This window comes from Clavispora lusitaniae, assembly GCF_014636115.1.
Source record: "Clavispora lusitaniae strain FDAARGOS_655 chromosome Unknown tig00000223_pilon, whole genome shotgun sequence".
Classification (NCBI taxonomy): domain Eukaryota; kingdom Fungi; phylum Ascomycota; class Pichiomycetes; order Serinales; family Metschnikowiaceae; genus Clavispora; species Clavispora lusitaniae.
The window spans coordinates 93146-117734 of record NW_027093981.1 but is presented as its reverse complement, the minus strand read 5'-3'; the positions used below and the strand labels follow the sequence as shown (position 1 = coordinate 117734).

The 24589-nt window shown below is 41.6% G+C and overlaps 14 protein-coding genes across 14 annotated transcripts; 6 read left to right on the top strand and 8 right to left on the bottom strand. All coding sequences in view use genetic code 12, as the record gives it.

The window, feature by feature from the left end:
- Positions 1-80: 80 nt before the first annotated feature.
- On the top strand, positions 81-755 carry HAP2 (Hap2p; the record flags this gene model as incomplete). Its single annotated transcript, XM_002614356.2, has 1 exon — positions 81-755. The coding sequence occupies one exon, from the start codon at positions 81-83 to the stop codon at positions 753-755; it is 675 nt and encodes a 224-aa protein (XP_002614402.2).
- Positions 756-898: 143 nt separating this feature from the next.
- Positions 899-3853, bottom strand: FOB63_004401 (importin-alpha export receptor; the record flags this gene model as incomplete). Its single annotated transcript, XM_002614357.2, has 1 exon — positions 899-3853. The coding sequence occupies one exon, from the start codon at positions 3851-3853 to the stop codon at positions 899-901; it is 2955 nt and encodes a 984-aa protein (XP_002614403.2).
- A 395-nt stretch (positions 3854-4248) lies between these two features.
- Positions 4249-5313, bottom strand: VRG4 (GDP-mannose transporter; the record flags this gene model as incomplete). The annotated part of the gene is made up of 1 exon (XM_002614359.1): positions 4249-5313. One exon carries the CDS (start codon positions 5311-5313, stop codon positions 4249-4251), a length of 1065 nt encoding a protein of 354 aa, XP_002614405.1.
- A 998-nt stretch (positions 5314-6311) lies between these two features.
- Positions 6312-8015, top strand: GAD1 (glutamate decarboxylase; the record flags this gene model as incomplete). Its single annotated transcript, XM_002614360.2, has 1 exon — positions 6312-8015. One exon carries the CDS (start codon positions 6312-6314, stop codon positions 8013-8015), a length of 1704 nt encoding a protein of 567 aa, XP_002614406.2.
- Positions 8016-8517: 502 nt separating this feature from the next.
- Positions 8518-9336, top strand: FOB63_004398 (uncharacterized protein; the record flags this gene model as incomplete). The annotated part of the gene is made up of 1 exon (XM_002614361.1): positions 8518-9336. One exon carries the CDS (start codon positions 8518-8520, stop codon positions 9334-9336), a length of 819 nt encoding a protein of 272 aa, XP_002614407.1.
- A 111-nt stretch (positions 9337-9447) lies between these two features.
- Positions 9448-10455, bottom strand: FOB63_004397 (uncharacterized protein; the record flags this gene model as incomplete). The annotated part of the gene is made up of 1 exon (XM_002614362.1): positions 9448-10455. One exon carries the CDS (start codon positions 10453-10455, stop codon positions 9448-9450), a length of 1008 nt encoding a protein of 335 aa, XP_002614408.1.
- A 363-nt stretch (positions 10456-10818) lies between these two features.
- On the bottom strand, positions 10819-12474 carry FOB63_004396 (uncharacterized protein; the record flags this gene model as incomplete). The annotated part of the gene is made up of 1 exon (XM_002614363.1): positions 10819-12474. The coding sequence occupies one exon, from the start codon at positions 12472-12474 to the stop codon at positions 10819-10821; it is 1656 nt and encodes a 551-aa protein (XP_002614409.1).
- Positions 12475-12592: 118 nt separating this feature from the next.
- Positions 12593-15055, top strand: SEC34 (Golgi transport complex subunit; the record flags this gene model as incomplete). The annotated part of the gene is made up of 1 exon (XM_002614364.1): positions 12593-15055. One exon carries the CDS (start codon positions 12593-12595, stop codon positions 15053-15055), a length of 2463 nt encoding a protein of 820 aa, XP_002614410.1.
- Positions 15056-15081: 26 nt separating this feature from the next.
- On the bottom strand, positions 15082-15390 carry TFB5 (TFIIH complex subunit; the record flags this gene model as incomplete). The annotated part of the gene is made up of 1 exon (XM_002614365.1): positions 15082-15390. The coding sequence occupies one exon, from the start codon at positions 15388-15390 to the stop codon at positions 15082-15084; it is 309 nt and encodes a 102-aa protein (XP_002614411.1).
- A 353-nt stretch (positions 15391-15743) lies between these two features.
- VPS41 (Vps41p) lies at positions 15744-18689 on the top strand (the record flags this gene model as incomplete). The annotated part of the gene is made up of 1 exon (XM_002614366.2): positions 15744-18689. One exon carries the CDS (start codon positions 15744-15746, stop codon positions 18687-18689), a length of 2946 nt encoding a protein of 981 aa, XP_002614412.2.
- Positions 18690-18708: 19 nt separating this feature from the next.
- FOB63_004392 (uncharacterized protein) lies at positions 18709-19443 on the bottom strand (the record flags this gene model as incomplete). Its single annotated transcript, XM_002614367.1, has 1 exon — positions 18709-19443. One exon carries the CDS (start codon positions 19441-19443, stop codon positions 18709-18711), a length of 735 nt encoding a protein of 244 aa, XP_002614413.1.
- A 126-nt stretch (positions 19444-19569) lies between these two features.
- On the top strand, positions 19570-19940 carry PET100 (Pet100p; the record flags this gene model as incomplete). The annotated part of the gene is made up of 2 exons (XM_002614368.2): positions 19570-19632; positions 19707-19940. The coding sequence occupies 2 exons, from the start codon at positions 19570-19572 to the stop codon at positions 19938-19940; spliced, it is 297 nt and encodes a 98-aa protein (XP_002614414.2).
- Positions 19941-20121: 181 nt separating this feature from the next.
- On the bottom strand, positions 20122-22653 carry PDC2 (Pdc2p; the record flags this gene model as incomplete). The annotated part of the gene is made up of 1 exon (XM_002614369.2): positions 20122-22653. One exon carries the CDS (start codon positions 22651-22653, stop codon positions 20122-20124), a length of 2532 nt encoding a protein of 843 aa, XP_002614415.2.
- An 813-nt stretch (positions 22654-23466) lies between these two features.
- Positions 23467-24366, bottom strand: FOB63_004389 (acylglycerol lipase; the record flags this gene model as incomplete). Its single annotated transcript, XM_002614370.2, has 1 exon — positions 23467-24366. The coding sequence occupies one exon, from the start codon at positions 24364-24366 to the stop codon at positions 23467-23469; it is 900 nt and encodes a 299-aa protein (XP_002614416.2).
- Between the last annotated feature and the right edge of the window lie 223 nt (positions 24367-24589).

The following is a 24589-nucleotide window of genomic DNA, read 5'->3' as shown; positions in this document are numbered from 1 at the left end:
ACCATTCAATCAACCAAATACAGCTCCAACCTTCGTTTAGCTTGGTTTTATTTTGCTAAAATTTTTTCTCTATAGCCATCATGACGTCGTTAGAAAATCATCAGGATCAGGCTTACTACCAAGACCAAGTTCCCCAGTCTTACTATAACTCGCAGATCCCCCAACAAATGATGCACAACCAGCTAGACCAGGGTAGATCTCCATACTACAACCCTGCAGCCCAAAACTCACTGTATGAAAACACGGAGTCACCTGGTAGTGGCTATTACCAGCAAGAGCAAATGTCCGAAACAGGCACTCCCGGCCAGACTCATGCACACTCATCTCTACCAGTTCATATTCCCCAACAGCCTCCAATGGAACAGCCGGCGGAGCAACCATTTTACGTGAATGCAAAGCAATACCACCGTATTTTGAAACGAAGAATTGCCAGAGCAAAATTGGAAGAAACATTGAAAATCGCTCGCACAAGAAAACCCTACTTGCATGAATCAAGACATAAGCATGCAATGAGAAGACCCAGAGGCCAAGGAGGAAGGTTTTTAACGGCAGCAGAAATTGCAGAGAAGGAAAGATTGGAAAAATTGAAAAACTTGGAGGACAACGATTCATCCCTGGCCAAGGAAGAATCGAAGAAAGATGATGCTCCATCGGATATGTCAACACAACCCACACCAGATGTTAACTCGACGGAGGAAACCGACAACAAACAAAAAGAATCTGAATATCTGAATCTCATTGAGCAGAGTTCATAAGCCAACAGATTTGGGTGTTGCTCACGGTGGGCTGGACGATTTAATGTAATTTACTTTTCCTCTTTTTTTTTTTTCCGACTCTTTATATTTCTTTATATTTGTATGGTTCTAAAATACGTTTAGGGATTTATCCATTACTACCGTCACACACTAGATACTATAACCTTTGCCTCCTCGCTGAGCAGATTCAATACCCCAAGTGGAGCTAATTTTTGAATATTACTCATTGCTCCAAGCTTGATAGCTTTGAAATCTTCATTAGTGACTTGAGGCAAAGGATCAAATTGTGGTAACTGAATGGAAACAAGTCTGGAAAATGTAGAACCATAGGCTGAACTCTCTAAGTCTAATTCGTTCACTGCCACGCTTGCAGTTTGAGCATCCCCGGTAATGGTATTTCCCACAGTAGAAGTAGCTTTCGAAATACCTTGCAAGAGACTCAAGTTTTTACAAAGCTGTTCTAGAGTAGGCAAGAGAAGAACCTTGTAGTTGCCTTCGGAAAAGGATGGACATGTTGCCATTTGAGACAAGCCCAATACAGCTATCTTCTTGTCCTGTAAGTTGGCAAAGGTCTCCGACGTAGGCAAGATGAAACTGTTATAAATTTGTTGGAAGACTCCTTGTTGCACAGACTCAATGAAGGATACAACGAATTCTGCATTTATTTGTCCTCCTGTTTTAGTGCTTAGTTCTTCATTTAATGGTATGCATGCCAACGTCATCAAAAATACCACAAACTTCTTGATGAATTTTTCTGTACGAGACGTCTTTAGTCTGGTCAAAAGTAACACAGCGATTTGGTTCATGTAGTTTGTCAAGAGATTAAGTGGGATGTTCAACAAAATTGCCTCCAAAAGGTCAAAACCATATGTGTCATTGGCTCTTGAAGCAATTAACTTCTGGAAGACACCCAATAATGGAGTGAGCTCTTGAGGGTTTGATACAAACGGTGTTGGATCATGTGCCATAATAGCAATAAGTAATCTGGTGATACCCGGAACATTTCCTCTATATTCCCATACAGCCGGAGACATAAGTGGCTTGACCAATGTTGAATATTGAGCTGGTAATGGGTTAGACTTTGGCAAATTTTCTAGCAAATATGCTAAAATCTGGAAAGTATATGGAACAAATTCCTGAACATCCTCGCTCAATATTTGAAGCAAAGATGGCATGATCGAATTGATGTAGTTGTTAACACGCGAAGGATCAGAGCCAAATTTGATCAATAGACCCATACTTTCAAACACGTAATGGGTGAATCTGGGATTTGCGGGGTTCTTAGCAATGATACTCAAAATGCTCAAAAATTGCTCGATCACTGTCATTTTGAATTTCTCATCAATGGTATCCTCAGCTGTATTCAAAACCTGCATCACAGTTTTGATCAAAAACTCATTCTCTGACAATTTTTCTGGCGCAGAGTGGCTCAAAATAAGTGGAAACAAATTGTTCAATAAGTCATGAATGAAAGGCTGGATATCATGCTTGTCAAAGACAAGGGTATGTTTTGCATTTGTGAAGCTTGTCATTGAAAACAATTTGTCAAGAGTGATGGCCGCATAAGTATACACAACAACGTTGGGGTTCTTTAAATGGTTTATAAGAAGGGGAATAGTAGTGATAAGTTGCTCCTTTGTTAGTTGGTTGCGGAAAGTCATGATATACTTGACAGCATCTGTCTTTAAAATTGGTGCTGCATCATTCATCAAGTAGGTGGCGATATTATCAGTGAAAAACTGGACAACATCAACCAACATATTAGTTGATGTAACACCAATGTTTGTCACACTGCCCTTGGCAGCCAAAGACGTAAACAAGTATATTGCGATATCTTTGTTTCTCCAGTCAGAATGAGTCAAAAATTGGTTGACATAGTGCATGACAGTACTGGTTAATAACTGGGTGTTCACTTCCTTTAATTCTCTCAAAAAATCTGTAGATGATTTTCTCCTTGAGTCAAAATCAGAACCTTCTAAATCAGATCTGACATATGTAATAGGTTCATCCTCGAACGTTTCTTCGTCAACGTCTCTAAATGCAATGTTAGGTAAGATGATTTTTTCAATGATCTCTTTTATCGCTTGCTCATCGTTGAAGAAAGTCTGGTACTTGACAATTTTCGAAATAGATGTCAAAAACGACAAAGCTTTGACTGCCAACAAGTCGAATTTTTGTTGCTTAGTTACGTAGACATTGATCAACTCCCAAACGCTTGTGATGAAATTTTCAATCATCGGATCGAACTCTTCTGCATATCTCGTGATGTATAAAGAGACCAACTCAATGATAGCTGTTTTTGTTTTGATGAGCACGTCTATCTCTTCGTCATCGCTTGCATCACCAATAAGGGTAGTATTGAAGTTCAAATATTTGTGCATAATGGACATTCCCGTAGCCATATTGTCTTCGAAAAACTCAGGAATATCCTGACAGTTCAAATCATAATAGATCTGAACCATCAAAAGCATGCACTCCATATATATGTTGACTGAAGCAGCGTCGTTTTGAGACACAGCCTGAACAATGAGCTCGTCAGTTCTTGTCAACATCGCCAAAAATGGTTGAGCAAACTTGTCTAGAACCATCTTGATTTCTGTAAACAATTCATCAGAGCGGAACAATGGTCTCCATTTCTTGAAGATAGAATGAGCAACTAGTAATATGCCCTTGTTCAAAACAAAGTCTGTAGCTGATAACTTTCCAACCAAGTCATCAATTAAATTTTCCCATCTGTGAGGAAAGTCCAGCTCGGCAATAATGGAGATTGTTTCGCCCAACTGGATCTGCAAATTATTTGGCAATTTGATCATCACATTCAAGATCTCGTTTTTAAGATACTGTACGTCTTCCTGAAACAACAAGTACTCGCCATCCTCGTTAACCCACTTGCGCTTGATGAGATTTTTCAAAAACAATGCGGCAGCAAGCCTTACTGCCGAATCCAAGTTCGTCGATGCCACTACATGTAGCAAATTTATGGCAAAGTGGGGTTGGGATTCAATAGATCTCAAACGAGCTTCGGCTTGTTTTGCATTACGAGGATCAAGAGACTCCTTCAAATACTGAGGAATTGATTCCAAGCTATTTTCGGCCATTCTAGGGAAACAGAATAAAGGAACACTTTTGTCTGCTGCACAATTGATGTGGTGTGAGAGAAATCCTTAGATGAGAATGGAAGTCGCTTTTTTTCTGATTTGGTTTGCTTTGTATGCCTTACTTAATATACACATCTCATGAATTGCTTGCCGAAAATAAAAACACAAGGGACAGAAAAAAAGTGCCATTGATTAAAAATGAATTAGATATTAGGCGACACCTTCAAAAACAAGAGGAAATGCCTGCCTATGATGTTCTTCTTTAGAAAGAATGCTATATTCGCATCAATGGTATTAAAACGCAGAAAGCATTATTTCTGAAGTCTATACATGTTGCGAGATTTGTGCCTCGATACTCAAATAAAAAGATCTATAGTTTCCGACACACTGTGAACTTACTTTGGCAAGTTTTGGGTGTTTTGCTTTTGTTGGTTTTGCTTAGCAACAGCGTAAACCAAACCAGAAATGAAACCAACAAAAATGGAGGAAACAGACCAGAAGTTAACAGCAGCATCAAAGAAAACCAAACCAGACAAAGCGATTGGCAACTTGTTCAAAGCGCCGACCATGGAGTAAGTAGTAGAAGAAGTCACCCTAACACACCAAGCAGAGCAGTAGGAGATACCCACGGAAGAAGCACCAGAGAAAATCATGGCAAAAATGGTGGCAGCTCTGTTTTCTGCAGGGAAGTTGACGGCAAGGTTAGCGGCAGACCAATCTTCGAAAATGAAAGAACAGATCAAAAGAACTGGAATAGACAACAAGTTGTTGTAGTACATAGTGTCAAAGTCCTTAAAGTTGGTCAACTTGATTCTAATTCTCATGTACAAGACGAACGCAGCCGAGGCAAAACAGTTGGTAAACATCCAAAAATAGCCAAGGTACAAAGAATACATGTCGTCTTGAGTCTTGACACTTGCGGAGTCACCATATGTGGCAAGAACAGAGGAGAAGACCATCAACAAAAAGGAGCCCAAGGCCATTGTGGTGACCTTACCGCCAAACCACAAAACTTCACCGTAGGCAATCAAAATGATGGTCAAGTTCTTGAAGATGGTGTAAACTGGAATAGACAAGTACACCAAAGCCTTAGAGGAGGTGTAGATCATAGCAACGAGAAGAAGAGCAATAGGAAACCACTTCTTGGCCTCATCTTGGTTGAATTGTCTGTAAGTGATGACACCGAACTGCTTCAAAGAGCCGATGGTGAAAATACAAACAATACCTTGGACGGCCAAGAGGAAAAAGTTCAAGTTGAAGCTGTAACCAGAAAGAACGTATTTGTTTGTCACAGTCATCAAGATCGATGAAAGACAGTAACAAAAAATCGACAATGGTGCCGAGTTGGCGATGGAGGAGGTGGCAGTACCGCCAGCGACAGGAGAGTAACCAGACTTGTCCATTTTCTTTTTAATTAAATATCCCACTTGTGCTATTAGGTAGAACAGAATAATTCCCATACACTGATGAGAAAAAGGTTGTGTGAAAAAACAAGTGGTGATTCCAAGAAAGAAAGAAACAAACAACCAAGAACCAGGAAAAAAAACCTCCAAACAAACACGCCCAACGTGGTTTAACGTGTATAGAGTGCGATAACCAAAAAAGTGTGTGCAGGCAAACAAGATTCAGGTTTTTGTTTTGCATAACAAGGGGCATTCTCTATGTTAGGAGAGCGCAAGAGAAGACTTTGACTCCTCCTGCCGACACTGTGCCAATTGTGTTAAACTTGTGCTATATTTTACATAATCTTTTGCCTTCTGTCTTTTACACCTTTTTTTCCCCATAAGTTTCCCTCCTAGTTATTTTGTTTGCCTGTATTCCACAGCTAACTCAAATACGAAGCGTTGGTGGTTGGATACTTGTAGACACTCCCGCGGCCCAGATCGGTAATATTGCCTTATCGTTCTGAGTTGCGGCTCTCGGATTCAAAAACACAAATAGACATGGAAAAGGTGATTGGATATAAGGAACAGCAAAAAAGGAAAATAAGAGAGAGGACACGTTTTTAAAGCAAAATCAACTATCGAATGATCGCCTGTTAAGTATGGCACACATGTTTACGAGAAGCTCGAACCTCAGCCAGGATAGTGCATACTCCCCCAGCCATAATGTGCCGAAACCCATATTTGACGCAGTTCGCGCAGATGAATTGCCTGATAGAAAACAGGGACACATTACTCGGATACAAGAAGACCCGTTGCCAGAAAGGAGGTAGCACCTCATTTGGAATAATAAAATTAGTAAAATAAGCCACACACAGTCTATTGCCCCGGCTTTTTGCGTTTGACGTAATGCGTTTCGTGTATTTGACATGTTTCGTCAATAATAGCCTGCACTATGTGGCTTGCGCTCGTAACCGTGACCAACCCTTACCTCTCAATCATGGTTGCTTGCCATAGGTAACTACCGGTATAAATTGTCGAACATTTCCAATTGTAGTGGACAGTAACAAATCATCATGACTCTCTCCAAGCACGTGAACGCCGAAAAAATCGAGGACAGTGTCCTTGCAAAAAGCAAAAAGATCCACCTTAATAACCACGAGGAATATATATTCCGGTTCAGCTCAAATCAAAAGGTGCCCAAGCATGAAATCCCCATGGATTCCAGTGATGCCAATTTGGTGTACAAGTACATCAGACAGGGCTTGTCTCTCGATGGAATCCCCAGTCTCAACTTGGCATCCTTCGTGAACACTGATGTGGATGAAATCGCCCAGAAATTGATCTCCGAGAATCTTGTCAAGAACTTGGCAGACAATGATGAGTACCCATCCTTGATTGAGTACCAGGAACGCTGTATTAGTATTTTGTCTAATATGTGGCATGCGCCAAAAGGTTCAGACGGTGTTCCAAAGACTGTGGGTACGGCCACTACGGGATCTTCGGAAGCGATTATGTTGGCCGGTTTGGCATTGAAGAAAAAGTGGCAAGAGAAGAGAAAGGCCGAAGGAAAGTCAACGGAAAACCCCAATATTTTGATGGCTTCTGTGGCCCAAGTGGCTTTGGAGAAGTTTGCCCGTTACTTTGACGTGGAAAACAGAACAATTCGTGTCACAGAGGAATCTGACCACTTAATTGACGTTTCTGAAATCAGAAAGAATGTTGACGAGAACACCATTGGTATTTTTGTCATTATGGGCTCTACTTTCACTGGTGGATTTGAGCCCGTAGAGAAGATTGCCAATTTGTTGGATGACATTGAGAAAGAATCGGGCTTGGATATCAAGATTCACGTGGACGGTGCATCTGGCGGCTTTGTTGCACCATTTGTCTATCCCCACTTGAAGTGGGATTTCACTATCCCCAGAGTTGTGTCTATTAACACCTCGGGCCACAAGTTTGGATTGACCACAGCTGGTTTAGGATGGGTCATTTGGCGTGAGTTGGACCGCTTGCCAGAATCTTTACGTTTCAAGTTGGACTACTTGGGAGGTGTCGAAGAGACTTTTGGGCTCAACTTTTCTCGGCCCGGTTTTCCCGTTTTGCATCAATACTTTAACTTGTTGACGTATGGAGTGGAAGGTTATGCTAAAATCTACCACAGTTGTCTTCGGAACGCAAGAGTATTGTCGCAAGTGTTGGAAGAGACAAAGTACTTTGAGGTTTTGTCTGTAATTCACAAGCCAATTGGAAAGGAGGAGAAAGAGAAAACGTACACATTGAAACACGACCCTCGGTTGAAGCACAGAGCAGAGGGCACCATTAACGAAGACTTCAAGCCAGGATTGCCTGTTGTTGCGTTCCGGTTCTCCAAAGAGTTTAGAGAAAAGTATCCCGAGATTCCACAGGCGATGATCTCATTGTTGTTGAGAAACAAGCAGTTTATTGTGCCCAACTACCACTTGACTCCCGACGAGCAAGATAAAGAGATTTTGCGTGTGGTTGTTCGTGCTTCGTTGGACTTGAACTTGATTGACAAGCTCATCGATTCCATTGTGGAATCGACAGAATTGCTTATCCGTGCTCACGAGAATGTGATTAGCGTGCTCAAGCACAAGAACTTTGCCTCGGAAGAGGAAAAGAAGAAGATTATCTACGATTTGCTACTCAGCATCACATCGAATGGAGTCACTGATGCAAAGGCATTGCAAACCGCTCGCTTGGATAAGCCGGGCACGGGCCACCACAAGCACAAGAAGTCGTACCGTGGTACATGTTAAGCGAGAGCAATTAACAGCAACACGGTGAGAAAAGGTGACATCAAATGAGCCGACTTCAAAAGTACATGAGACGTTTGAATTGAGTACAGCGCCGAGCATACATTGATTACCGGCAAGGTATACGATGCAAATTAGCGCGCTCGGTCGAAAATGGAATTTCTCTCAGGGCATGCGCAATGAACCTGCCCACAGAAAAACGAACCACACCCTATATGTATTTAAATTGTTATGGTTTACCGATTGTTTTCAATCTTTCTGTACTTCTTTGCACGTCGTTTGCACCGTGTATGTTCGCGTGGACAGTCTTTTTTGATGTGAGTAGGGAGAAGAAAGTGTACCTGAATCTGCCTTCACCCCACGTACCTGTAGCCCTGTACATGGATCAATCATGCAGCAGCAATCCAAGGCCATTGGTCTTAAATAGAGCTCTTTTCGTCGCCGCCCTTCGTAGAATCTTTTAATATTCCCTCAAGAAACCCTGGAAATTTCTCCTCTGATCGCAATGGCTTCTCAAAACGATCTTCTCGTCCACAAAGTGGCCACCATCCTCTCTTGGGTGCTTGCAGTATACGCGACTTTCAGATACTTTGTTGGAAGATCGCCCTTTGATAAGCACAACCCATACCATGTGGGCGACACACCATATAGCTCGAACCTCGTGTTCACTTTGTTGTACTGGGCGGTTCTTTTCCTTTCCCAGATTGCGTTCGTCACCCAAATCTTTTTGCCTGCGGCAGACAGCTCTAGCGTGACCAACAGAAATGCTCTCACCAAGCTCGTTGGCTGGCACTTTACCATTTTCAACTTGGGTGTTTTCGTGTGGACATTGTTGTTTGTTAAGCACCACTACTTCTGGTCTGAGGTTATTTTGGTGCTCAACTTTGTCAACATTTTGCTGTTGTACTTCACCCACAAGACTTATGCCATTACGCCATTGAGCAACTGGTTTTTGATTCACTGGCCAACTGCCGCCTTGCCATTCTCCTGGTTGTTCTATGCCATTTTCTGGAACGGAGCGGTGTTGTTCCACGTGCACAAATTTGTTGGCAGAGTTATCGCCAACATTACCATCTGGATGTTCTTGTTTGTTCCAGGATTCTTCTTGGCTGTATTCAATGACTGGGCCGTGGGTCTTTCTTCGAGTGCATTGATGTTCAGTTTGGGTGTGGGCCAGGTTATCACCAAGGCTTTCGCTTTGCAGTGGATCTTTGCCTTTGTCATTGCCAGTGTCTTACTCGTGCTCAGTTTGATCGTTGCTGTCACCGGCTCTCTCACCAAGAAGTCCACTGACACTGAAAGCGCTCCATTGTTGCAAAACTAAATGACGTAGTGTCATGACTCAAGTCTGCAAGAAAAATCGGAATTCCATGGCTTGTTTATAGCTTTTTAGTAACCCGATTGACGTTCAACGCACTGATATTCTATTTGTAAGTTATTTAGACTCCAAAGCTAATCTAGCAAGTTCCATAACCGCATCTTGCGTTTCAGCTCCGCCAATAAAGCCTGCAGCATGAACGAAAATGCATCCATCCACACCAGTCAATTTGGACAACTCTTCGTCTCTCACACCTCTCCATGGTTCAGGAAGACCGAATCTGAACTCGAAACTAGTGGAGGTCACTGGAACGGTAGAGATACGCCATTTGGAACTTGAGTCTGAAAACAAGACAAACTTGATGGATCCTTGGGCGTTGTTCTCCTTTTCAATGGCATAAAGATGCTCCTTCCATGGGCAGAATTTCCCCAATACGAGGATTTCGCCCGATTTATGAGTGTCAAAACGACTCTTAAATGCTTCTTCAACAATATCTCTTGCTGGCAACCACAGCTGTCCGTAACCTTTGACCAAGTTGAGGAAAGCCAGGCCCATCAACTCACTGGCCTTTTCAAAAGCCTCGTCAAAGTCTTTGTCTACAGGGTCGACGTTCCAAGCTGGGTTCAAGTGAGAGACAAGTGCTGGAAGACCCAAATTCTTGTCATTAAACTTCTTTTCAACATCAGATGGATAATTATTGATACCATTATCATTCGCATCAATCGCCTCGATGAATTCCTTATACACCTTCAAGTAAAGAAGCTCAATGTCGCTAGGCTTCTTCAAATCAAGCACGTGTTGAATGATTTCTTTACCAAAGTGCTTGTAGATCAAACCGGCAGACGAAAGCTTGGTTTGAAAGTTCTGCGAGAATGTCTCGCTAAATTCACGCTGATGGTGATCAAACCACTTGATTCCGCCGTCGTATTTTCCTCCAACATCAACAACAATGTCGGATTCTTCCCAGTCGGTGGGGTTTCTGGATCTCACCAACTGAGAGCCTTGAAACTTCGGCAAAAGTCTCAAAAGATAAACAGCCAAACTTTCATCTGCGTGAAAGGAGCCAGAATGGGTACAGATTCTCATGGTGCTAGAGTCAAGCTTGGGCTTCTTAGCGTCTGACATGGAAAAGGTTTTAGATGGCCATCTCTATATATGCAGATTGCCTTAGTATGCATTGGAGTCCACACGACTCTCTACACAATGGCTTACAATTGTTTCTCTGGATTCGTATGGGCATTGAAATGTATACTCATTACTTCAGGCGCAAGAGCAGACTTTGAATTTTGTTTGCAACTGACTAGTGTGGGACCAATCAGCCAGAGCCTGTAGTAAGCATGCACTCCGATGTGTGATAATGCGAAATGACAGAACGCAGAATTTGCAATCGCGATATATCGCCGCGATTCATGATGAATGGTAGAATAATGTTACATAGAAGGGAAAAAAAAACTTAGTCGCATGCAAAGTATATAAGATTATTTGTAATCACAGAGAATACTCGATTTCAAGGTCACTGTCGCTGTCCAGAAGTTCGATAGTCGGTGTTTTCTTGGCCTTCGGCAGCAAGGCTGACAGCACATTCTTTTCTCTTTGGTTTCCTTTGGAAATAAACGACACGTTTTCCTTCCATTTCAACTGCTTCTCACGCTCTGCCTCTTTTGAAGGCTTCAAGCTCACCTTTTTCCCTTTGCTTAGGTTCCGAAGCTCTTGTACAGATACCAGGTGTTTCTTTGCTCTGTAATTGTTGGTATCCTTGGCCTGCGCTGTGGGATCGAAACCCATGTCCTTTACAAAAGTGCCCGTAAATGCCTGTTTGCGCACTTTTTCAGTTGCACTCGAGTGGTCTTTTGCCAGATGGACAATACCTAGCTTCTGTAAATTCTCAATACCTCGAGGGGCGACACTGCTGAGTAGCCGTTTTTCCAAGTCATCATTTGCCTTCTTTTTCCGTAACTTGGATATCTTGCTCTCCACAACAGGGCGGTCGTACTTATTTTGATCAAATTGTTGTCCTCCGCTGAAAACAACATCTCTTTGGTGAAAACCAGTGCTTTCATACAGAACAAACATGGGCTGGTTAGTTGAGCCGTTGAAAAACATTTGGCTTTTTTCACCAAATCGATTTTGGGGCGCCTTTGGCTTTATACTACCTTGAAGCTCCATTCGAGATCCGTGATTATACTTGCTTTCTTCATGGTAAGTGCAGAGTGTGTTTTTCAGTGTATCCACAATGTGTTTGCAAGGTTCTCCCAGCTTAGTGGTTGCTGAGCAATGGCCATAGCTCTTCAGTGATCCGATCTCGACAAGATTATCTAGGTCACTCGTTAATGCCAAATTGAAGCTTCCATTGTACCTGCGAATAGGAGGGTTTAGGATCACAATGACATCACCTAATCTCACCTTCCAGTATTTCTGGAAGGCCTCTCCAAAAAGCATAACGTCTACCGTATGCGAGAAACTTCCCACGCGAAGTGAAAGATATTTCTTGTTGTTTACTGCCACTTTAGGCTCACTTTTGTGCATGATGATTCCCGTGAAACACCAATTGGCATACTCTGGTTCTTCAAACTTTGGAGCGATCACTTTTGCCAAAAGCTTCGCCACTCGAAGCACTTTAAACAGCTTCATCAAACTCTTTACATCTTGCTCTGGAATGTATCTGCGGCTAAGTAGCTCGCCAGAAACAAGATCTTTACTATTTTCATCGGTTGTAAGTATCACTTTAGGCTTAGGGACATTTTCAAACTCAAAGACACGTTCATTTAAGTTAACAGAGTTCTGTTTCGTTTTGGTTTCGTAGAGCTGAGACGCAAAAGAAGACTCTTTCGGTCTCAGGCTGGCTTTACGAAGTGCCCCAAGTGTGCTTTTCAGTACACGCCTCTCTTGATCTAACCTATCAGGCAACTCACGAACACTGTACTTAGCAGCTTCATCTGCGGATTTTCGAGGAGGTGGTGATGGTGATCTTTCTATCTGAACTTGGGATCTCTTCCTTTCTCGAGCCCTCGCTCTCTCTTCGAGAAGCTTTTGCTTCCTTGCCGCAAACTCTTTTTCCAAATCGGCCAACTCATTATCGGAGTCTTCTGTCAAGACCTCGTGCTCGTCTAACTTCTTTGAATCCCGCGGATCATCATATTCCATATCAAATTAGTGTTGTACTCTGGAAACTTGGAGATTAAGTAGTGTACATAAGCAAGTTCCAGTCTATCCAACGCGATCCACTGAACACCTTCGAATTGAATTGATTTTATCGTTGTTGATGACTAGAGAAAGAAGCAAATCTGTGGTACAGAAGATTGCATTCGATGTTCCATCTTACAAGAAGGAAGACTTGAAATTAGAGGATGAGTCCATAGAAGCAAGAAATGTTCACAATCCTACAATTCCCACCCAACCTCACCCAGTCGCAGGACCCACACAATTCACTAGTCGAAATAGAGCAAAATCACTATCACACTTGTCCTTGAAGGGGCAAAACTTAGCACACGAGCTTCCGGTGACCTCGTATCCCTTTACGGAGAAGGAACGCGACCAGCTAACCCAAAACTTCTTGGATACTTTAAACTACAATTCTGTTCTAGATTCAGAGTACATTGCTGACATCAATGACTTGTTTGATGATGAGGTTTTGGCATTTAAGTCTGATTGTGACATGAATATAGGTCAAATGCGCCATATCATAGCAGAAAACAAATCTATCTTGTCCCAGGTTAATGCTTTAACGATGCAGTTCGATAAAGTCACTCAAGATACGCTGGAATTTGCTTCCCAATCAACTGCGCTTATGAACACGTATAATGATCTTGAAAACAAAGTGACCAAGATTGGCGAAGTTTTGAAAATGTTCGAGCATTTGGAAAAAATAACTAAGTCTTTGGTCTCGTCTGGAAATGCTGTCATACGCACGGGCAGAATTCTGTCTATTTTAACGCAACTTCAAGACTGTTTGGACTTTTTGGAAGCTCATTCAGAATACAAAGACAGTGAGCTTTACTCTTTGCGTTATCGACAATGTATGACGCGAGGTCTCACATTGATCAGAAACTACCTCATTGATTATTTAAAAACTATGCATTCTTCGTTTTCTCAGAAGCTAGTTTCTAAGGATACCACCAACTTAACTTTGGACATTTATATGTATAGTGAACCAGTGAAAGAGCTAACAAAACAAGAGGGACCTTGTCAATTCCTGACTTTGCTTGGTGCTATCGTGGAAAGATGCGAAGGGCACGAGGAATATCAAGGCTTGGTATCAGATGTTCTACAGCAATATTTCAAATTCAGGTTGCTGCTAATTGATCAGTATATTGAAAAACAGAATCTGCAGCAACAGTCTGATGCATCAAAGACCGAAGGAAAGGCTATCAATGACACTGTTATGTATTGTCAAAAACAAATTTCAGTATACAAGAAACTTCTTGAGAAGGAATATTCGTTGTTTGTGAAATTTTGCCCCGTCGATGCATTTCCACAACTGCAGCAAAAAATGATTTATGACCAGCTATACAACTTTTTTAAAGAGGCGTTGGAGCCCTTATATGATGAAGTCCGAAACCGAGTGTTACGAGAACAAAGCATCAGCGAGTTATGCCATTTGACTAACCTATTGGCAAGCTATTATGAGTACGAAGATGATGTTTCCGTGATTTCTTCAAATGACGGCAAGATTGAGTACGGTGAGCTTTTTGAGCCTATGATAGATGATGCTCAATCGAGACTTGTTTTCCGCATCCAGAATTTTATTGACAACAAACTTTTAAAGTACAAACCCCATCCAGAAGATTTGCAATTGGGTAATAGGAAAAGTAACAGCGAAGGTAAAAGAAGAGATTCTGGTTTACAAGATGTGGAGGAAAATTTATTCCCCAGTCTTTATGCTCCTCTTGGAATAGCCTTGACAATTCTATCAAATATTTATGAACTTCTCAACTCAATGGTTTTTGATGATATTGCACACCATATTGTGCATAGTTGCATTTACATGTTGAAAAACGGAGCCATGAAACTAGCAATAACTCATTTGGGACCGATTGATGCAAAGTTATTTTACTTAAAGAATCTCATTGCATTGAAAAACCAGCTCAACAACTTTGATATACAATTCGTACGGACAGAGACTACTTTGGATTTCACAAGCGGAATTCAGGAACTTATTCAGATTTTCAGAAACGGCCAATTATATGTTAAGTTCAACCAAACAGGAGGTTTTCTAGAACTTGTGAAGAAGTCGACACCAAAGGTGATCAATAATATGATTGATGCTAAGCATGAAATTGAACTTGAATTGAGTAATGCTGTTAATGATTTGGTCACTGAATGTGCCAATGCGATTTGCGAGCCCATTTTCATTGACAATGAACTTTCTTTGCAAGAAAAGTCAGTGCAGCTTAACGACAATGTGTTGATGAAAATACCCCAATTCTATTCGCAAATACTCTCTTTTGTGGAGGAGAAGGAAGTCGTCATGTACCTTGTGGATCTCACTGTGAACTTAATCTCATCCACGTACGAGAAATACTACTCTTCATTGCAAGACAAATTGGCGAAAAAAGAATATTCGCCACAGGATATAGACGATGTGATGGAGCCCGAAACGTTTTATAATTTTGTTAATGAGGCTGTGTCCGATTTAAACAGCCAGAACGAGCATGTGGAATTCAACGAGGCTTGTTTCGAAGATGTCAAGCTGCCAGAGCCCATATTTGAGAATCCCTCTTCGTGAAGTATATAGTTAATACCAAAACTTTTTCATGCTTGTTGCTTGCTGCCATCAATGGGATCATAAATATTCTTGGAAAGTAGCCTATTCAACTCATCTTTCACAAATTGCACCATGTCTTGTTTTATCATCAAGTGGTTGTTATCAAGCTCTTGAAGAACAATTCCTCTTCTTGTGGAATCAATCTGTAAAATCAATGCACGAATGGAGGGATCACACCTCACTAAGACTCCTTTGCTGGCTGTAGGCATATTCTTGAGTAAGAGTAGGTTGGTGAGATTTCTACAGGTACAAGATAATATATGCACTACAACAGGATGAGATATTACAATCATCATTCCCCTACAACAAAATTACGTATTGATGAATACAGTTTAAGAGTATGATATTGTTTGTTAGGTATTCGTCTCATTTCAAAATAAAGTAGCCAATGTCTTCCATTGCGTGCTGGCTGTTCGGCTTTTTACCGGATGAGCATCTAAATGTTTACACCTTCTAGAGTTGAAATTCTTCATTAGTATATTGACTCATAAGTAATAGTCAATAGAGCAATAGAACAACTATATATTTCTTTCGTTCGTGTTCACATGTTGGTTTTTTCTTAACCAGTTCTCTATCTTGAAGAGCAGCACGTGACCGCATTCTTACTACTTACTTAACTGCGCTCTACTTATCTACCGTTCATGTCGATATGTCGGAGGGTGGAGATAAAATTGAAAAGCTGCCTAGCGGATCTGCTCAGGAAGAAACTACATTGAAAACTGACATGGCCAATTCCTCTGAAGAGGTTTTGACAAAAGAGCAGGAGGGTACCTCAATGGCGCAAAACTCGCTGGACACCAGAAAAGACGACAGTAAATCGAGCCCAGAACCGGAATCTTCAAGTGACTCCTCTGATGATGAAGAAGACGAGCCTCCGCTTCTAAAGTATACTCGGCTCAATCAACTACCGCCCAACTTTTTCAAAAAAGATCCCATCTCCGCAAGTGTATTTCATGATAATGTTTTTGCTTTCGGAACCCATTCTGGATTGATACTATTAACTAATCCAGACTTCTCGGTAATCCGAACTTTCAAAGCTCACCGAGCGTCTATTTTATCTCTTTACACGGATGGGGTATGGTTTGCAAGTGGGTCTATGGATGGAACAATCGTAATTGGATCCGTTGCAGACGGTAATGATATCGTGATGTTCGACTACAAACGGCCAATACATGCTGTCATTTTGGATAAAAACTACCAGCGGACGAGGGCTTTTATATGTGGAGGAATGAGCGGACGAGTTGTATATTCGTCCAAGAATTGGCTTGATCAACGTGTGGAAACAGTGTTGGACCAAGATAAAGGTCCAATTGTGGCCATTCAGATGATTGACGATTTAGTTCTATGGATGAATGATGTTGGTATTACTGTTTACCATACGACAACTCGCCAAGTCATTTCAGTAATTGAAAAGCCAGAGAACTCCTTCAGAAGCGATTTGTATTGGCCCAGAATTTCCTTCCCAGAAACCGATCGTCTCCTCATTGCATGGGGAAACTATATTTGGCTACTCCGTGCTTCAATCAAAGGACCTATGAATTCAGCGTCTGGCGCAGGCTCGTCAGTTAAGAGCAGGATTCTTCCTAGTGCAGCTTCCCTCTCTTTTAGATCACTGCAGGAGAAAAAAATAGAAGTGGAACATATGTTCAAAGTTGATTATCTCATATCAGGAATTGCCAGCTTCAAGGATGACCAGTGGATTGTTTTAGCGTATAATCAAACGGAGCGAGAGCAGGAAACAGGAAAAGCAATTCCACAAAATCCAGATATCAAGATATTGAGCTCTGTTGACGGGTCAACACACGATGAAGAGGAAATCGGCTTCAATTTTACTGAGCATTTGGGTCTTAATGACTATAATTTAGGTGTTCACATCGGACCTAAATCTACACGCTTTTTCGTCATAAGCGCAAGGGGCGGTGTTATAGCGGAGCAAGTTCAACTCGATGATAGGCTTGCGTGGTATTTGGAAAAACATAGATTCTTCGAAGCATGGTCTATGAGTCGATATCTAGTTTCTCCAACGCAACGACTAGAATATGGTATTAAACACTTGCGGTCTCTTGTCGCATCTGAACAATGGGAAAAGGCCACTGATTGGACTAAATCATTGCTCAATGTCAACACAGACGACTTTCCCCTAACAGATACGAGAAGTACAATAGGCACCAAAGTTTCTAGGGTGCTGGAAGTCGAAGAACGAGAAGCATTCATTAAAGTAGTTCGGCTGCAATGGGAAAAGTGGAGTGAAGTATTTTTAGAAGCCGGGAAAGTGCAACAGCTTTCTTCGATTATTCCAACAGATCCGCGGTGGACTTTGAACAAATCAATTTACTCACGCATACTAAAACATTGGTTAAATACATCTTGCGATCATGCTATTTCCCTTCTTCAAGCATGGGACTTGGAACTATATGATACGAAAGATGTTACCACAAGCATAGAAAGTCTTTTGGAGGAGAATCCTGATAACCGGTCATTGAGAGCCGAATTATGTCGGATTTATCAAAAGTCTTTCGAACCGGCAAAAGCAGTGAATCATTTATACATCTTGAAAGATCCAAATATTGTTGGGTTCTTAGAAGAAAACCATATTTTGCCTAATTTTATTGCAGATGTTCCGAAATTTGCTAGGCTCAGATTTGAGAAAGGCTCGGATATTGAACGACTTCCGATTTCGAAGATCAAAACTCGTCTTGAGGATATCGTTAAGATTTTGGCCGATAAACGGAATGAGATTCCACCAAAGAATGTTCTCCAACTCATGTTTGAGAACCACCTAGATATTATCAACTACTTTTACATCGAAGAGCTTATTCGAATTGATGAGTTGTTAGTGAAAGGATTTGAAAATGAGAGAATCCAGCTTTACTCGCATTATAACAGGCCCAAGCTCTTTCCATTTTTAACTAGCAACCAAAACTATGATATTTCGAAAGCCATAGAAATATGTGAGACGAATGCTTTGGTGGATGAACTAGTGTATTTGCTCGGTCGAATTGGTCAGAACAAGAGAGCGTTGAAGCTTATCGTGGAAGAATTGGAGGACCCCGAGAGAGCTATTAATTTTGCCAAACGTCAAAACGACCAAGAAACCTGGAATACGGTACTCGAATACTCATTTTCTAGGCCAAAGTATATTAAGGCGTTAATTGAGCTCTCAGACGAGAAATCGAGCAAATTTTACAATCCAATTACAATCTTACAGAATATGAGTACCAATTTACAAATTGAAGGATTGAAAGAATCCATAACTAAAGTGTCACAAGAAAATGACATGAATGTTGTTCTTAATCAGCTCATACTTAAAATTATCTACAAGAGATCTGAGGAGATTTCTTATGATTTTAATCTTGATAAACTCAGAGGCATTCAATTTGACGCTAAGAGTGATACCTTAAAGACCATATTTGATAATTTCGAAACTGCCCTTGTGCTTAAAGCACCAGGAGACTCAGAAGTTTCTATTCGGTTGGTAGAATCTGTTGTTCGCCGCGACCCCAATGCTAATAAACCCTTTGCGGATCTCGAGACGAAATTAAAACATCTACAAATACTCAATGAAGAGTTCCAAAAAACCACGTCGGTTACATAGCATTATACTGACGAGACTATTATGCAAATGGATTGAATCTGTTCAAAAGACCACCTGTAGCTTTGGAAAAGATATCATTTGCCATCACATTTGCCTTACCAAACTTATCGCATTTGGTGAAAGCCACGGCGTTTGTAAGTGATAAAAACACGCTGATTGCCACAACTATTAAGTATAACAATTCTAACTTGAGAACAGCCATAATAGCAAACACTATCCAAGCAAGAGGCTGAACGTATAAGAGAGTCCAAAATACCTTAGAATCGATTGGGTTAATGTAGCGATTAGGATCTGCCGATTCGAACACCCACACATTCTCAAATTCGTTGCTGCCTTGCTTCATATTAGTTTCGTTCCACCATCTCAAGCCCACAAGTAAACGACCTGAAATATTCTTGAGGTTCCAAAAGTCCGCCGACACTAGTAAAATAAGAATAATAAAGTGAAGAATAAACCGACTGTTCTTGGTCACAAGCAGAAGAATGATAGACCCGAAAAGGTACACAAAGATTGGAGCGATCCGAAAGAAGATGAAAAAAAGTAATGCAATAGGATGCAGAGACTCCTGGAGCCTTTGGCTCCAAGTTCTTTCTTGTATATTTTCTGCGGCAGGTATAGAGCCAGATATTTGTGGTGGGCCGGCCGAATTGAGCGCCGAAGCATTTGCATTGTAAGAGTGGGGATTTGATGGATTGTCCGAAGGTGCTATGTCCGGAACAATTTCGTCTGCCTCAATCGGGGTATACTGTGACATGTGGTAGAAACTTCCGTAAGCGGATATATAAGCGAACAGGCCACACTAGTGTTATCAGTTGTTGGAGTGCACACGCCAGTATAACTAAAAAAAAGAGCGTGCTACTAGTTACTTTCCTTACAAGTGATGATCTCATATTATAGAAAATTCATAGGAGGCATAACGAGGACCCAACTTGAGACTTTCAAAGTATGTAACTCTTATTTCTAGCGGGCATAAGTCCGCAAGATTCCCGCATTTCTCAGTTCCTTATTAACCCGCAGTTTGGTTTCTACCTATTCTCTCCTATTCTTGTCATGTACTATGTTGGTATAGACACAGACAGAAAGTTCAACTTACCCGGGTTTTGGCCTGACCCAGCTACTTTGAATCAGATTCCTAAGGAACCTCATGAAATCCAGGCTGAAGTTGCGCGGATCAGAAGAGCTAGGGCCGAGAAGAGGGCGAGATTGGAGCAAAAAGCCAAGGAGTTGGGAATCAGTGAGGAGGATGAATAAGGCTTGTACCGGGATAAATATGGTCAACAAAACAATATAATGTACATAGGAGTTTTCATTCATGTCTCGTGTAGTTCATGCTATTTAATCTATAAAAGTGTGACAAACTGACATTCGCTGGGCGATTATATTTTTCATCCTGGAAAGGTTTATCATTTTTGCTCAGTTAAACTTTTTTTGCTCACATGGGCAGAGGCTTGTCTGGATCATACTTGTGTTGCATCTTTGTCAAGTTCGACCGGAGCTCCTCAAGCGCAAAGTTCGACAATTTAAGTCCTTCTGTTCCTGAGGCATCGATCACACGGTTAAGTAATGAGATAAGATCTCTGTCATTACCGTCTCCACCTACTTGAGCATCGTAATCTGAATTGCCTCCCAGAGGCCGCTCAGAAGCAGAAGGACGGAACCCGTTAACCATCAGATGGTGGGGCATGGGTGAAAGCGAAGGTCCAACAAAATTTATAGGGTCGGTTAGAGAGTCCTGAGTTGCCAGATTTCCTGGCATTGGACTGCCTGAGAAGTATGGGGTACCCAAACTTGTTGGTAGAGCTTGGCGTTTCCGTTCAGGAAAACCATTAAGGTCAAAATTGCCTCCCCGCTTTCCCTCACTTACCATGGAGTTATTCATATCCATTCTGGTAAGCACAGGGGGTAGGTTTTCTTGCTTAATTGGCATCAATGCAGAGAAGGAGTTTCCTGAAGGATATGCACCATTATTGATTTCCTGATTCTTCGAAACACTCGTGGCTAACAATAGGGCATTCATGCTAGTGCTTCCTGGACTGCCAATCAGATAATCGGTATATGGTGGCTCCCTGTACTTTGACTGCAAATTAGGTTGTCTTAGAGGATGCGGTTGAGGCAGTGCTCTATGCATGTTGGAGTATTGCAATGCGGGCGAAATTGGTGCCAATTGAGGCGGGTTAAGGCTCAATTTTTGTGGAATGTTATTAAGTTTGGGTGGTGAAAGGCTTGGTTGAGAAAACCTAGCATCGTGCGGTTGTGGAAGAGGATGCCCAACTCCCGTAAACCACGGATCAGTCATTGGGGCAATGCTGTCCTGTCGTTGTTCCTTTTGTTCTTGAAGGTCCTTTTCCAGCACGCAGCTTCCTATGATTTCCTCAATAGAAACGTAATCCAAAGAAACTTTGCTCCGCTCGTTGACTAGACCAAGCAACTCATCAACATTCCAAGGAATCATTACGTTAAGGTATTTCATAATTTCCCGGAGCTTATGGTAACTCTTTTGCGAGTCGTAATGGGCTTCAGCTTCGATAAAAGGACGAAAAAGTTCTTGTGCTTTAGCAACGACATGCCGATCTGTAGCTGGCCATGGTGCCTTAAAGTTGATTAAGTATGTGTGAGACCAAGACAGAAAAATCTTTTGGGCACTGATGGAATCCCATGAACGTTTAATCCATTCAATAACTTTGATAAATGGTACATTGTAGTCACTCTCTGAAAGCACAGCAGATTCACTAGCTGTCTTGAGACTGCTCAAGTTCGAAGTACTCGATATAGGCAGACGAGCATCATCGGACTCGCTTTGATTCCTCTGTTTGTTGATCATTTCAAGATACTGTTGTAACCGGTACAAAATCTTGAATTCTTCGACTATTCCAAAACTCATGGGTAAGTAGTCAAACTTTACACCATTGAAGGATCCGTTGTAAGGATTTTTGTGCTTTGAGGCATTTTCCATGTAGACTAATCTGATATGCTTGAACTCAAGATTGATCATCCGATGCGACGAACTGTTGTCTAAGAAGATGAGAATCTGGCGGTCTGGAGATGCGTTTTCAATCTTGTGATCGAGAGTTAAAAGGTAATCTTGAAACATACTCGAAGTAATCCATTTGTTAATATTTGTTTTTAGCAGAATATGGTACACCTCACATATTTTGTTGATTAATGCCTGTGGCGAGAGCTGGGACGTTCCATGAGATTTGAAGGCTGGGTGAGAACTTTCTGAAACATCCAACTCTTCCTCCTTCGATACTATTAATGGCATCAACTTTTCTGATCCGTCAATGTTACATCCCAACATTACTGTGAGCATATTTTTTGTCGATGACTGAGATTGTTTGAGACCTTTATCGATAGAAGAGATATCGAAGATCTGGTCTAATGGAAGAGCATGGAAGAGCGAGATTTCGTCTATGGTAAAGATGTCTTTCGGCGAGTAATTGTGACGAGCTATAAGCCCCTCTATGTATTTCTTCAACTCGAGTTTCTCGTCTAACATCCACACTTTATTTAGCGGATAGCCCAAATTGTTCTCCACCGCTTGGCGAGAGCCAACTAAATTGATATTAAGTCTCTTGACGAAATGGTTACACCATTTGTGGTTGAAAACACCATTGCCATCGATCAACTGTTTGGGTAATCTCGTCCAAATGGCGTTTGCCGTCAGCTGGATAATAGGCGTGGTGATCGGGATCTGTTCCCAGTGGGTTTGAGTAATCCACTCAGTCAAGATTTTACGAAGAACTGGGTTCGTTTGCTTGCGTCGTCTCACAAGCGAAAAGTCCGATTCCTTCGAACCGATGATTTCATTTTTGGAGCTCAATATTCGCGAGATTGTTGTTTGTGACGGAGGTTTGCTGGACCCATACTCTTTCATGGCCCAATTGGCCAAGTCCGTCTGGGTCATGAGTGGGTTTGCCTCACTTTTGAGGCATATCTCGATCTTTTGCTTGATGTTATAGCCCATTTAGCAATATGCGTTTACAAAACTTTGGGGAACTGTGGAGATGGGCAAGCTCTAATTCCAAATTCAAAAATATACTGCTTGCTTTATGTTATGGAGCGACAAAATGGGGAAATTCCGGTAGCAGCGAAAGGCGCAATGTTGTTGGTTTGTGTTGGAAATGCCACACCAACTGGTGATGTGTCTCGAGCTTCTGACTTATGGCCTGTATCTCGGAGAAGACATCAGGAGATCTTCTCACCGCATAAACTTGATCCGTAGACACGCCGTTTCAGCCTTATCTTTCAAGCTTGGTCTGACAGAATCTAAAAGTACTTCTTCTGTTTCTTCAATCTTTTACAGGTGTTTCTATTGGTTCGACTATGTGCTTTGATGGCAAACGCTTGTGCGGACTATACATGACCGAGCGTCTGGGCTACTTTCAGGTGATTTCTTTTTTTATCCAAAAGATGCCCCTGGATTGCTAAAATTTCAATTTCAAAGCAGTGTTAAAGTGGGTGACTTTTCTTATGTCGTTTCCATGAGAAATCTGGCCTGAGAGTGGGCGGTACGACAATTGACTAATTATTCGCTTGGCTGGCCAAGCGTATGGCGTGAAGCATGCGCTTAAAGGTCTTTCCCACTTTCGCGAGGTTATCGTCTCACAAAAAAAGAAAACGATATACAAGATCACCGATTAATTAAAATTCAATTCGTAATTAAAGACTAAAGAAAGAGTGCCAAGTTCGGTATAAGACCCAAGGATACTACTGATGGCAACTGTAGTTTTACAGCCCTTCACAAACATTTAATGTGCTCACCGTGGGACCAAAATACCTAATGAGACAGCAAAAAGGACAACACTTTGTCGAACACAGTCTGGAAAATTTGCTCGTTTTCAATAAAGAGAGAGTGTCTGCCTCCTTCGACTGGAACTAGTTCCTTGTCCACTTCTTCAGGCAATAACTTGATGAAGGTCTTTGACCCTTCAATGTTATTAATAAAGTCCAGAGTACCATGTAAGACGAGAACCGGTATATCCTTTTTGAACTTGGAAACGTGGTTCTTCTGGAGCAATTTTTCGCCACGAACAAACATGTCGTTGAACTGTCTAACAGTGCCAATCAATTTGGTGTCGTGTTCTTTGATGTACAGTTTCCAACCCTCGTTAGACGTAATGTAGTCGTAGTTAAGTTTCGAATCAACTTTCAATCCAGGCACAAGTGAGTTGATCACAGGCTGCAATTTGCGTACCAATACATTAGGTTGTGTTTTTGGGTGTAAGACCACCAATGGTCCCGACACCACTATTCCTCGGATGCTATCTCTATGTTTTCCATAGATGGCATAGTTGAGGGCAATTCCACCACCCATAGAATGACCAGCCAAGAAAAACTTCTCTGTCTTGTCCAGACGTGCATCGAGCTCTCTTTTGAGCATAAAGTCCAAATCATCAAAGGTGTGGAACTCGTCAGTCTTTCCTACTAACTTTCCTGGTGATGTCGCTCCAGCACCTCTCTGGTCAAAGAAAAACACCTCGTATCCTTCACGGCTAAGCTTGTCAAAAAACTCGGTGTAGATGGTGGAATGCTCGAAAAAGCCGTGCACGTAGACAATTTTGCCCTTGTAGGCTACATCAGAGGGAACTTTCCAAGTAACTGTTTTGAAGTTAAGACCATCATAAGGAACAGTTTCAACAACAGGAGTTCCAAGGGGAGAGTAGGGAATATCAACCATGAGCAAGTGAGGGGATAATGAAAGGATGTTGTGGAGTTACGCGATTGAAGGTGTAGGAATCTTGTTATAGCTGAGAATCCACACTTCAACACTCGCCTTCACTACGTTTATAATGCAACTTTCAAATATTGTTCGCTGTTTGAATTCCTAGCAAAGAATTAGTGTTTTACTGGAGTTTGAATTTAAAAAGTTCCCTAAATTTTGAACACTGAGCGGCACATTA